Consider the following 14,423-nt stretch of genomic DNA (forward strand, 5'->3'; position numbering starts at 1 on the left):
GCCTAATTAGGAAGTTGGGCCATATTGGGCTTTTGTTGCTTTTTTCTTGGGCTTTGGGTTGCCATTTTGGGTTTTAGGATTTCTATGCATGTTGGGATGGGCTTTGGTTATGGAACAAGTAAGCAAAGGGTAAAATGGTTTCTTACCCTTTAGGAAGTTAGTTATGGAGTGGGCCTTGGATTTTTGGTTATCAAGTTAATTATTGATTAAGATTGTATTTATTGTTAGTTGGCGTGAGGTTATCCGGTTCGGTGGTACGAGCAGTTATTTGAGTATCAGCGGATTGAGGTGAGTTTTCCTTACTGTACTTGCGGGTCGAAGGCACCAAGGCAAACCTTTTGGATTGTTATCTTAGTTTATCGTATGATTGTGTAATGTAGTGATTTGTTAGATTTGTATCCTGGTAGATAGGATGTTGCTATGCTATAATGATTTGTTAGATCCGTTTCCTAGTAGATAAGATGTTAGCATGCGGTAGTGACCGTTAAATCTGCATGTTTGTCTGATGCATGGTTATATGTTTATTAGTTATGTGTATGTTGGAATGTTATGGTTGGTTGGGTTGAGGCGGTCCTGCTTTGTGCAGAAGGCCAAGATACCCAGGGCGGACTAGATAGACTGTAGGCCCTAAAAGGCGGTCCAGTCAGATCGAAGGCCCGGAGGACGGTCCAGATAGGCTGAAGGCCCGGTGCAACGGTCTAGTCATGCTGAAGGTGCTGTGAGCAGTCCAGATAGGTTGAAGGCCTGTAAGGCGATCCAGTTATGCTGAAGGCTTTGTATGCATGTTGTTTGTTGGTATATGTTATTTGTTTGTGTGGTGGTACTTTGGGGGAACTCACTAAGCTTTGTGCTTATAGTTTTGGTTTATGGTTTCAGGTACTTCAAAGAACTGTGGCAAGGCAAAGGCGTGACCGTACACATCCTGATCTTATGTCATTGATCTTGGGAGACACTGATTTTTAAATAATGTTATGGAAATAATGTTTTGTAAACACCTTTATTAGTAAATGGGTTGTTTTGAAAAGTTAAAATTGGTCAAAAATTTTTGGGGATGTTACAGTGATTTTCCTTAACCTTTTCTGATGATTGTTCTCTCATACCCCTTCACTTTTTTTTTTCAGTCTCGATGGTAATGACGATGAGAAGGGGCTTTAGATGAGATTATGGTTGTTGTGCTATTATTAAACACTATGGCTCAAAATCGCAACAACAATGTAAATAATGATGTGAAACTATCCCGTTGTCGGCAATGTTTCTATTGGCGGTCCTCCTTCTGAAGCTTCAAGGATTCTTGAAGAATTATCTGATAAAGATCTCAATCTGTAACATCTGGAAAAGGTATGTTTTTAAATAATCAACCCCTCTTTTCTTTTTGAATTAAAGATTACATTTTTATAGCTCACATACCGCTTTTTTATAACTTAGACTAAAAAAAGAAGTCATCACCTTCCACCGAGTGATGTAATTGTTGCGATCAATACAAAAAACTAAAATTATTCAAAGATAATGGATTTTCTAGTTTTGATTTGTAAATATTGTTGCTTATGATCTTGTTGATATTGCTATATTTTGGATGATGATTCAAATAACTTTGAATCGAATTACTTTTTGAAGATATCACCGTTGTGTCCACTTTTGATTCTTTAATTTTGTATTACATTCTTTAATTTTGTTATATATTCTTTGTGGGTATTAGATATTGGGTTATCTATTTTAGCTTTGAAAGATTCAAAGTTATTTTTTTTAATGTTAATCTAAGGTATATTTGGTCATAATTATATGTATTTCTTGTGATTTTTCATAATTTTTCTGCCCTCTAAATGTTCGATGAAATGCCTATAAGATCCCATTTTTAACATTCGTATTCTGGTATGTCTCCTTTTAAACCCTAAAGTGCAAATTCTCTACAAAATTGGTCCTTAGTTGGTACGTTGGGCCTACTCTTTGGGTACGCTTAGCGTACTAGCCTTAAGTTGGTCACGAACATCACCTATGTATGTTGGGCGTACGAGGGAGTACGTTGGGCATACACACAGATTGAGAAAACCCTAATTTTTAAGGGTTTGCATCCTATTTAAACCCCGTTATAGCCTCTTTTGGACATGCTTAACCACTCTCCACCTTCCATTGTCCAGAAATCGAAACCATAGTGTGTTTTTGAGAGTTTTCAACAGGGTTGTTCCAAATTTGTAGCCTATGTTATGGATACCCGGGATAAGGGTAAGGTGACTGGGGATGATGTGACGATTGTGTGGGAGTATCCAGACATGTTCCTAGATGATTTGCCTGGGGTGCCTCCGGAGAGGCAGGTTGAGTTCAAGTTTGATCTAGTTCTTGGTGCGGCTTCGATAGCCAAATAACCGTACCGGTTGGCTCCTCCAGTGATGCAGGAGTTGTCTACACAACTGCATGAGCTGTTACACAAGGGATTCATTCGACCGAGCAATTCGCCATGGGGAGCACCAGTCTTATTTGTGAAAAAGAAGGATGGGTCTCATCGTATGTGCATTGACTATCGGGAGCTGAATAACATAACGGTGAAGAACCATTATCCACTCCCGATGATTGATGATCTATTTGACCAACTTCAATGCATCTTGGGTTTCCTAGATTGATTTGCGTCCGGGTTGTTATCAGATGAGGGTTAGAGACAAGGACATGCAAAAGATAGCTTTCCAGATCTGAACTCGTTATGGTCATTATGAGTTCGTGGTAATGTGTTTTGGGCTCCCCAATGCTCTAGTCGCGTTCATGGATCTCATGAAACGTGTGTACAAGCTGATGTTGGATCGGTCTGTGATTGTATTCATTGATGATATATTGGTCTATTCTAAGACTCAAAAGCAGAACGAGGAGCACTCGAGGGAGGTTCTGGAGACTTTTTTGCAAAGTTCTCCAAGTGTGAGTTCTGGTTTCACGAGGTGTAGTTTCTGGGGCACCTCGTCAACCAAAATGGTATTATGGTCGATCTGGCCAAGGTCGAAGCCATGATGCGGTGGGAGGTTCTAAGGTCTCCATCTGAGTTCCAGATTTCCCTTGGTTTAGCAGGTTACTATCGGAGATTCATCAAGGATTTCTCCAAGATTGTTGTTCCTTTGACTCGTTTGACAAAGAAGACGGTCACTTTTCATTGGGGGCCTGAGCAACAAGCGAATTTTGAGACCTTAAGACAGCGGTTGTGTGAGGCACCGATTTTGATCCTGACGGAGGGTGTTGAGGATTTTGTGGTTTATTATGATGCGTCGATCATGGGTTTGGGGGCAGTGTTGATGTATACGGGTCGCGCGATCGCTTACGCTTTGAGGTAGCTAAGCCTCATGAGGCGAATTATCCGACACATGATTTGGAGTTGGGGGCTGTGGTTTTCCCCCTCAAGATTTGGCGACATTACCTCTATGGAGTTCATTGTACCATTTACATGGATCATAAGAGCCTGAGGTATCTAATGGATCAGCCAAATCTGAATATGAGGCAACACTGATGGTTGGATGTGGTGAAGGATTATGATTGTGAGATCCTTTATCATTCGAGGAAGGCCAATGTGGTAGCTGATGCTCTTAGCCGCAAGGCGGTCGCGGCTCCGATTAAGGATATATGTTTGAGGATGTCCGTGATTACTCTGCTTTTGGAGCGAATTCGTGAGGCTCAGATCGAGGTTATGAAGGAAGAGCACTGGAATAATGAGAGTGTTATGGGTCATGTGGCTTCCTTCGATTATGAGGTGCAGATTGGTTATTCTTCATCGGAGAGTATGGGTTTCGTACTTTGTTCTCCATTCATCCCGGGGCGACGAAGATTTATAAAGATCTTCGTCCTGATTATTGGTAGCCTTGCATGAAGCGGGATGTGGCTTGGTATGTGGAGCGGTGCTTGAATTGTAGGAAAGTCAAGGCCGAGCATCAGCGACCTCACAACAAGATACAACTGTTGGAGATTCCCGTATGGAAATGGGAGCAGATTACCATGGATTTCATCATGAAATTGTTGGGTTTTGAGCATTCTAACATTCCTATGGTGTACATGCAACCCTATAAACCTTGGATCTATGTTTTCTCTATTATACATGCACATAAGAACTTTCCAAGGCTTTAATCCTAACTAGCATACTATGAGGCAACTATACTACAAACGACTAGTTAGATGACATACCTTTTGGTGTAGCTTGATGTCTTCAAGCTTTAAGAGCTTAGCCCCAATAGTGTGGAAGCCTCAAGTGGAATCACAAAATCACCAAAACACCTTGGAAGACTTTAAGAATAAGAATACTTTGGTTCTCTCTAGTGAAATCGGCTAGCCTTCTTAGTGTACCCAAACTAGTGCCAATTTCACCACCCAAGGACATCTTTATATAGTATGGAGACTAGGGTTAAACCCATGGCCTTTCATTTCATATGATCCATGGGTTAAACACTCCATGGACTATCCATGAAAGCTTAGCCCAACCTAAATGAACTTGGCCCATTCCATACATATAAGAGTCCATATTTAATTAGTTCATTTTGATCACTTAATTAATTCTAAATTAAATCTTGATCAATACTAATTAAATAATATGATTCCATATTAATATATTAGAACTTATAATATATTAATATAAATCATAAATATACTATTCTCAAAAGACTATCCATATAAATTGTGTCGGTGAAGTGCAACCCAAATGGAGCATGCCGGGTCGGGTCAAGTACATACCAAATATAGTTATGGACTTAGAAATTAATCCAACAAAAATTTACTTGGACTGCACGCAGAGTGGATTCGATTTGGGTCCTCATTGATAGATTGACCAAGAGCACACATTTTGTCCCGATCCAATAGAGTATCTCTGTAGAGAAGTTGGTGAAGGTTTACATCAGGGAGGTTGTGGCATGAAATGGGGTGCCAGATTCCGTGGTTTCAAACAAGGATGTTAGGTTTACTTCCAGGTTCATGAACAGGTTCCATGATGAGTTGGGTACTCGTCACCACTTCAGCACGACCTTCCATCCGCAAACCCATGGTCAGAGCGAGCGGACCATTCAGATTCTATAAGATATGTTGCGGGCGTGTGTCTTGGACTTTGGTGGGAGTTGGGATATGTATCTTCTGTTAGCGGAATTTTCATATAACAACAATTATCACGCCAACATTGACCGGCCTCCTTTTGGGATGCTTTATGGGAGGAAATGTAGGACCCCGATATGTTGGGGTGAAGTCGGTCAGCGGGTTATAGGGAGTACCAAGGTGGTACTCAAGACTACCGATTTGATCCAACATGTTCGAAGTAGGCTCCAAACAACTCAGAGTCAGCAGAAAAATTATACCAATAGATGCCGATCAGACTTAGAGTTCTATGTGGGGGATATGGTTCTCCTGAAGGTGTCACCTTGGAATGGTGTAATCCAATTCAACAAAGAAGGGTAAGCTGGGCCCCAGGTATATCGGTCCTTTCATGGTTTTGGCCCGGGTGGGCCAGGTTGCATATCTCTTGGATCTTCTAGATGAGCTTAGTCAGATCCATAACATGTTTCATGTCTCTCAGCTGCGTAAGTGCTTAGTGGGTGATTCCACAATGGTACCATTGGAGGACATTCAGGTGGATGACCGCTTGAATTATATTGAGAGACCGGTGGGAATTCTTGACCAGAAGACAAAAACCTTGAGAAAAAAGGTTGTGGAATTGCTGAAAGTTTAATGGCAGCATCGCAAGGGTTCTGGGTGGACGTGGGAGCCGTAAGTCGAGATGAGGGAGCACTATCTGAAGTTATTTGGAGCAGCGGACTTCGAGGACGAACTCTAATTCAAGCGGGGAAGGATTCTAACATTCGTATTCTGGTATGTCTCCTTTTAAACCCTATAGTGAAAATTCTCTACAAAATTGGTACTTGGTTGGTACGTTGGGCCTACTCTTTGGGTACGCTTAGCGTATTAGCCTTAAGTTGGTCGCGGACATCACCCACGTACGCTGGGCGTACGAGGGAGTATGCTGGACATACACATAGATTGAGCAAACCCTGATTTTAAGGGTTTTCATCCTATTTAAACCCCGTTATAGCCTCTTTTGGACATGTTTAACCAGTCTCCACCTTCCTTTTTCCAGAAATTGAAACCCTAATGTGTTCTTGAGAGTTTTGAGCCATAAAGAGTGTTTGTTGGGCTTTATGAAGGAGAAGAAGAAGTGGACAACTCAGAGTTGTGCTTGAAGCTTGAAAATCCTAGATTAGCTCATCATTTGCTATCCTTTTGAGGTAAAAAGCTCACATCTTGCTAATCTTTGATGCTAGATCTAGTTATGTTACTATTTTATGTTTTTTGAGTCCTTGGACTGATTGATGAGCTTCTTGATTCACTCCTAAAGTGATTAATGGTAGATCTAGGTTTCGTTTAGTCTCTTTGTCCATAAAGATGAAAGCTTTGTGGTGTTTATGGACTCATGCATATGTTAAGACCCTTTGTTAAGCTCTTTTGAGCTCTAGAGCCCCATTAAGCCATGCATGCACGTAAAGTTGGCAACTTTACATGATAAGTCACCCTAAGGAAGTCAGATCTGAGAGTTGGGTCGAGGTCTTCACCGAATAAGAGCTTAATGAAGAAAGTAGGCATCTGATGCGTACACTAGGCGTACAAGCTGAGTATGCCCCACATACTCAGCAGTGGGCTTCAGAATTTTGGGCTTTCCGGTATTGACTCTTGTTGGACCTTAGAATTCTAGGGCTTTGTTGGGCCATCATAATTCTATTTTTGGGGCTGATGCTATTTTATTGGACTCTTTTGGTTGAAGGCCCATGAAGGGATTTGGGCCCAATTTAGAAGATTAGGCCATGTTTGGGCTTTGGGTGATCATTTTGGAATTTGGGCCTTTTTGGATAGTTGGCTTGACTTGGCCTTGGGCCAAGTTAGGTAAAGGTTAAAAGGTCTTTTACCCTAGTTTGGACTCATAGTGTGAGTTGGGATCCAATTATTAATTGGATGTTATTTTATGCTGATAGCTTGGAGATTTTAGCGAACCAGCAACTAGACATTTATCTGTGAGATTCAGCAGTCTGAGGTGAGTTTCCTCATTGTATTTAGTGGGTCGAAGGCACCAATGTTGGCCCATTTTTTATTATGTAGGTTGCTAGATGTCTGCGTGACTCTTGCATGTGTATGCATTGGTATGTATACTAAGCATGCATCGATGTCGGGTAAGTCCCGATGACTGTATTGTATGCTATTATCTTTGTGATTATGACATGTGTTAGTATGATTATATTTTTATAAGTTCATATGTGTATTGGGCGGGGCGCAATGTCAGGAGGGGCCTGATGATTGACAGATCTGTAAACCGAGCGGGGTTCGACGTCGGGCGGGTCCTGTGGCTAGGTGGGACTCGATGTCGGGCGGGGGTCTAGTATGTGTTTATTATGTATGGTATGCGGTATTTTGTGGAACTCACTAAGCTTTGTGTTTACAGTTTTTAGTTTATGTTTCAAGTAATTCTGGTTCGAAAGTGAAGAGCACGGGACGATTGCAGAGCACACACTACTTTATTCCGCATTTTGAGAATTACTCTGATATTTTGTGATGTAATGATACACTTTGGTCTTCTTGGTTGTATGACAATATTTTGGGATTACCATTTTATTAATTATAAAATTAAAATTTTGGGTCATATTCTTGGGACGATACACCATCTTTTTTCATTACAGTTTCAGGATTACATTCTATTAGAATAAATTATAATTCTTTAATGTGTATTACATTCTGTCAGAATTTATAATTTTTATTCTTTAGAATGCAATGAATTTTTTAATATTTGAAAATAGATTATTTTGTCATTGTAGATTTAGATTTTGAAGAGACTGCCATTGATGTTGAAAAGGAAGAAAACATGGAGAACGAGAGTGTATTCGACCAAAATGTATTCTGCCATAATGTATAAAGTGTTTCTTAACATTAATATTCTTGCATAATGAATTAGTATTTTTTTTAGATTTTGATGGTTTTTTTTTAACCATTCTTAGTTTTAACATTTAAGAATAAATATAATTCTTAAACCATTATTAGTCATATTTTTTTTTCAGAATGAATGTAATAATTGTTTATAGTCTTATTCCTTACAAATTAATGTAATTAGTGATTCTTAAAGAATAAAATATGTATTCTTTAGAAAATGCTATTCTTGATAATATGTTGTATAATTCTTTAAGCATATTAATTATAAAATATCTTGAATGGAACCATATTCTGCAAGAATAAAATCTAAAATATATATACTAGTTTATGGTTGATTTTCTGGTATTCTGGCTGAACAAAATAGGTTATTATTAAAAATTATATTAGAAATAAAATTGAATTAATTTAAAAAATTCCGATTTTAAAATAAATAAGGGTATTAATTATACATTGAAATCCGAAAATTTCCATTTTCAGTATAGGTTAATTGACCAAAATACTTTTATGTTGAAATTTGTGTGATTATATGATACATATTACCCTATTATAGACCTTCAAATCTTCACCATTGATTATACTCATTCAGTGGTCCATAATTGTCCTTACAAGCACACAATAGATGTAAAAATCACATTAATATATATATATATATATATATATATATATATATATATATATATATATATATATATATATATATATTAAAAAAACAAATCTTAAAAAGAAAAAGCAAGGCATGTTGGTAAAAAAGATGACACTTAAAACATGTTTTTTTTAACAACATAGCAAAAATCTACTACCATTACAAAAAAAAAAAAAACATCAATGACTAATATATTAGAGGTTTATTAAACTATGATCGATGATCATAGACGTCTCTTTTACCATTCTTTATAAATAGGTTATTATATTTGTACAAATATGGTAGAGGGGCACATTTAATCCTTGCTTGTCTGTTAGTTTTCAGTTCTTCTCTTCAGCGCGGGGTAGAGCAGTTTGGTAGCTTGCAAGACTCATAACCTTGAGGTCACAGGTTAGCTACACTATGAAGGCTAGCTATACCTTTCACATTTTACATTTTGTGATATTAAATGAATTCATTTTGGACAGATAGCGGAAATCGAACCCGTGTCTTCTCCTTGGCAAAGAGAAATTTTACATGTTATATATTCTTCATAATATGTTGTATAATTCTTTAAATATATTAATTATAAAAATATATTAAATAAAATATGAATAAAATCAAAATATATTTACTAGTTTATGATTAACTTTCTGTCATTCTACAAGAATAAAATAGGTTATTATTAAAATTTATATTAGAAATAAATTAGAATTAATTTAAAAAATTCTGACTTGTTTAAAAATAAGGGTATTAATTATCCCTTAAAATCTAAAAATTTCCTTTTTTTAATATAGGTAAATAGACCAAAAAACGCTTATGCTGAAATTCATGTGATTATATGGTACATGTTATCCTATTGTCCTTACGAGCACACAATAGATGTAGGAAATACATGAATATATATATATATATATATATATATATATATATATATATATATATATATATATATATATATATGTGTGTGTGTGTGTGTATTAAAAAAAAAATCAAATTTTAAAATGAAAAAGCAATGCATGTTGGTCAAAATGATGACGCTTCAAACATGGTTTTTTTTTAACAAGATAGCAAAAATCTACTAGTACTACAAAAAAAAAAAAGCATCTATGACTAAATATTAGAGATCGATTAAACAGTCTTAGAAAAATTAGCATATGTGACCACATAAATTTATAGGATTGGCACTTATACAATATTAACGTGTATCCTTCAAAATCAGTGTTTATCATGTGTCTTATGTGTAGATGTTTTTCTTCTACATTTCCATCCTATTTAGCTCACATATGGTTGTTTACGCGTTCCTAGAGTACTGATGTAGCAGACCTTGAGTTTTTCCAGAAACAACCTACCTGGTGATTATTGTTGAATATTCATGTAGTATAAAAATTTCAAGAAAAAGGGCATAAGGGAATAGCTTTACGTTGCCATAATTTATGTATAATATTAATTAAATTATTGCTCAAATTACTACTTCAGTTTATTGATAAATCTAACCAGGGAGGAACCGAGGTAAGAACATTACAAAATGCAGCACACATTAGAAGCTCCTATTGCATAAAGTAAAATGCTCCTACAACCATTGCATATGATTTGGCTCTATATATTTCTATGAAATTCCAGGTATGCATGGTATTGGCTTGTGATATCAGAGTCAAACTATTCCAACAATTGAGAAAGATATTATGGAATTTAGATTTACTTATAATTATATTGATTTTTTAAAAATGATTAAAAATAAGATTTTTGTAAATTCGACATTTTAAAAACAAGTAATATGATATTTTAACTCCAAACAACAAATGTCTTTTCTTTTTAAAAGACAACACCACACCTATATTTTATCACATTGATGTAAATGACTTTTCCTTTTAAAAGACAACACCACACCTATATTTTATCACAAGATATACATCAAACGGACATATTTATATTTATTGTCAAAAACGGCATGTTGCTTACATTTTTCTTGTCAAATAGCATCGAATTAACTAAGTGAATCACAAACATTAAAATGTAGCAAAATTAACTTTAAAACCCCAAAAAAGTTAGAAACAAAAATTGACAAAGAAAACATTATAAAAAACAAAAACTATCTCTACTTCGCTACGAGTCATTAGTTTTATCGTTCGCCGAACTAAAAAGCATCTCCAATCGAAACTCCGAACCTGCTACAGAATTGCCCTTAGTTCCAACTTTATCCAATTCTGCTATCGAAAACTGAAAAAAAAAAAACAAAAACAAAAACCTTAAAATTAAAAACCAATCATAGATTCATTTCCATCATTCAAACCTAACAAGATCCATTAAAGTACCTGTATCACGTCATTTTCGATAAACCCGGTGTTGAAGCAAACATAGAAGAGACGACCCCCAATGTTCTTCTCATAGAATGTCACACACACATCTCCAGCAACCTGCCAAACCATTATATATACAACGTTAATAATTTTACAAAAAACCTTAATTTCCATAAATGACAGAGGTTTACTGAATCAATAATCACACACCTTTACTGTTTTGTCACAAAAGTAGTGGTCAAGGCACTTTTGTGTGTCTTCTTCCTCGATCTCCGAGTTCCCAAAACCACAGTTTTTCCTAACTTTTCTGCAGAAATTCCGGCAAGCATCCACCGGTGAACGATATATATCTCCAGTAACCTCTTGCAATTCCGAAACAACAAAAAAGATCGACTCTACAGATTTGGTGTCAAAAAGCCGAATCCTCCTGAGCTCTTTGCTACATGGTTTTGGAAGGCTGACCTCTGGTAAACAGCCATCTGGAAAGGTAAGAGATCTCCGCCAATAGTTGACGTAACGCCGTTGACTTGGTGTCATCACCTGCCACCATTTCCATATTTAATATGGTTATGCTTTCCTTGAAGATTTTCATTATCATAAATGGAAGAAAAAGTAAATACAAAACTTACTCGAAGATAATTTGTGGACCCTTTATGATCTGCATAAACAGGAAGAGCTTCGTCTGCCAACATGCCGACGTAAACCAAGTAACAAGATGCCATCAACCCGATCCGACCTTTACCCGCCTGTTGAATTTTAAAAAGTATTTTAGTTTTTAGTTTTTTATATCAATAAATAATTTACATGAATATAAAGAAGTCCATAAAGTATAGAATTTTGAGAATTTACCATGCAGTGAATGAAGACAACATTTTTTGGGTCACTTGAAAGCCATGAATGGACACTTTCACAGAATTCCTTGATCATTTGGATCGATGGGGCATGATTATCATCAAAAGGAAATCTTTCCACAAGATTGTTGAAAAGAGATGGATCATAAGCTTGCTCTGTGCATAAGTTATACACCTATAAGGTAGAAAAATGTGAGAAATAGTAATTGGATTTCTTACTTACCGATTAATACAAGTTTCTATAATCAAAAGTTTTACCAATTTACACAAATTGGCTAGTAATTATGGCTTTATAAATTGCTAAAAACGTTGTAAAGTCGTTACTTAAAATTGACACTATCTAAATCGAGGAAAAACACAACATAATGTTTTCTTTTTCTATGGAACCGAATGAATGAAAAGTTATAATATAATCCAATTTTTTATTTGTAGAATTTTTAATTAGACAACTTTTTTTAGAATTTCATGATATTATATATAATCTTCATACAAAATTAACCAGCACATATTTCCTTTGTTGTAATGTTTTGCTTAATTTTAAGCTTTGTAAATAATCAAATTTATAACTATTATTAAATAGTCCCTCCGTCTCAAAATTATAGTCTATCTTTCATTTTTGGTTTGTCACAAAATAATAGTCCACTTCTAAAAATAAATAACATTTTATCAAAATACCCCCTTATTATTCATTTTTTTATATAAAGTTAGTGATAATTAATGTTTTTCTTAATCTGTGTGTTTTTTGTCTGTGAACAATAATATTGGGACGGAGGGAGTAATATATAAAGTATATAAGATAAAAAATTTATCGGAAATTTTATGATTGATATAGACCAACCAAATATGACAATATAAATAGAATATAATAACTAATTTTTTTTACCTTGTAATGTCTTGGATGTTTCTTTTGCAAAAATGCCTTGACTTGTATCATAGGATTTTGATACATAGCTCTCATTAGCTCAGCTGGAAATGACATTGCTAAAATGCGGTTTGTGATATAAGACATATCAAGCTCAAAGCTACCACCACCAACCACCACCACCCGCTTTTTCTTTTGTTGTCTTGTTAGGAGTCTTGAAACTTTCACACCCATTTTTTGTTGTAAAAAATACTAAACTATATGCAAAATTCAAAATATATTAGTTAAAAATCAACATAATACACAATCAACCCTACACAACTGAAGCTTCTATTACGTTATATAATTTATAATATATATAGATATTTTGCTCTTCTTCTGTATATACACATTGACCCCTTTGAATGTTAACTTCAACTTAATGGTAAAAATCTTCTTTATATTTTTCATAAATCTTTTATGTTTTCTATGTTTTCTTTGGGGTTTGGTGACTGGTGTAGTCTCAATCTACGAAACATAGTCAAAACTTTTTATCCTACATTCATAATTCTTAAAAGAACGTAAACATTCGAAGATGTAAAGTTGAGATTACCTGTAATTGATACTGAAACTTAACCTTAAGTTTCTTGTTTCCTCTTCGTTCTTGTGCGATAGGAGTATGATACGGCTATTTAAGGTTGTTGGTATATATATAAGATTAGGGATTCGTATTTATCTCTTTGTATGTATATCTTTATCTCCCGATATTTCCAAATATGATTTAATCTGTCATCGTTTATCACAAATTCACAATTCAAAACTTACAATACAAGGAAATATAACTGACGTATTACAATTGGAGTACAAATCGATTTCCTATATTCTCTTCTTTAGTTTTTTTATAATTTTCACTTTTGCACCCCAACTTTATTTCCTCTTACCAAGTTTAGCCTCAACTATTGGAGTTTACATCTAATTCCAGTGCTTTTTTCCCGGGTGTTACGATTAGAGATGCACAAAACATAGGATACAAGTAAATATAACTACACATTACAGTTAGAGTACAAGTCATACAAGTAAACATAACTACACATTACAATTAAAGTACAAATCATTTCATATATTCCATTTTTTTTCTTTTTAAATTTTCACATTGGCAACCCACCTATATTTCCTCTTCGAACTTTAGCCCTCAACTATTTTAAATTACATCTAATTCTATGCACTTTTTTCGGATGTTATGATTAGAGATCCACAAAATGACTTGGGCGTAACTTAAAACAGTATAACTAGTGATGTGCGAGGGCAAGTGCTTAAAATGACCGACACCATTCATCTCTTTGGGTCCAAAATGTTTGGTTGAAAGTCAATCATATTGGATTGGGAGACTTAATAGTGTTGGGCCGCAATACCTATATGATAATAATCAAAGTAAGTCAACGATGATGTGAACGTGACAAACATCAAATGTAATTGGCTTAATTTGTAATCTTTAACAACTTTAATAAAAATTTAAATTTTGTATTACTTTTTATAAATAAAAGCATAAATCCTAAAATACACGTCAACGCGATTCCGTAAATATAATGAACGCTTAAATCTGATTTCGTATGAAAAAGTTATAATTTCTCGAAATTTCATCTCAACATAGACACAGAAATCCAAATAGAGATCGATTACTTGTTAGCCAAAACAATGTAAACAAAAGTTGAAGATCTCATAAATACGAATCCATCCATATAAAGACAGTCGAGAACGGAGTTCGTATGAAAGAGTTATGATTTTTGTACCAATTTTAGCAATGTAGTCTCTATAAAAATATGAATTAAAAATAAAGTGAGAACTAGCTGTTAAGATCTAAAAGAAAATTTGTAGAACATGGAAATACCTATGTA

General features: G+C 35.2%; 1 protein-coding gene across 1 annotated transcript; it reads right to left on the bottom strand.

The window, feature by feature from the left end:
* Nucleotides 1-10,461: 10,461 nt before the first annotated feature.
* Nucleotides 10,462-12,796, bottom strand: LOC111895652 (phosphatidylinositol 3,4,5-trisphosphate 3-phosphatase and protein-tyrosine-phosphatase PTEN1). Its single transcript, XM_023891728.2, has 6 exons — nucleotides 12,571-12,796; nucleotides 11,686-11,862; nucleotides 11,466-11,582; nucleotides 11,047-11,376; nucleotides 10,852-10,953; nucleotides 10,462-10,756 (listed from the first exon to the last, which is right to left on the bottom strand). The coding sequence occupies exons 1-6, from the start codon at nucleotides 12,781-12,783 to the stop codon at nucleotides 10,643-10,645; spliced, it is 1,053 nt and encodes a 350-aa protein (XP_023747496.1). The 5' UTR covers nucleotides 12,784-12,796; the 3' UTR covers nucleotides 10,462-10,642.
* Between the last annotated feature and the right edge of the window lie 1,627 nt (nucleotides 12,797-14,423).

This window comes from Lactuca sativa, chromosome 7 (genome assembly GCF_002870075.4).
Source record: "Lactuca sativa cultivar Salinas chromosome 7, Lsat_Salinas_v11, whole genome shotgun sequence".
Lineage (NCBI taxonomy): Eukaryota > Viridiplantae > Streptophyta > Magnoliopsida > Asterales > Asteraceae > Lactuca > Lactuca sativa.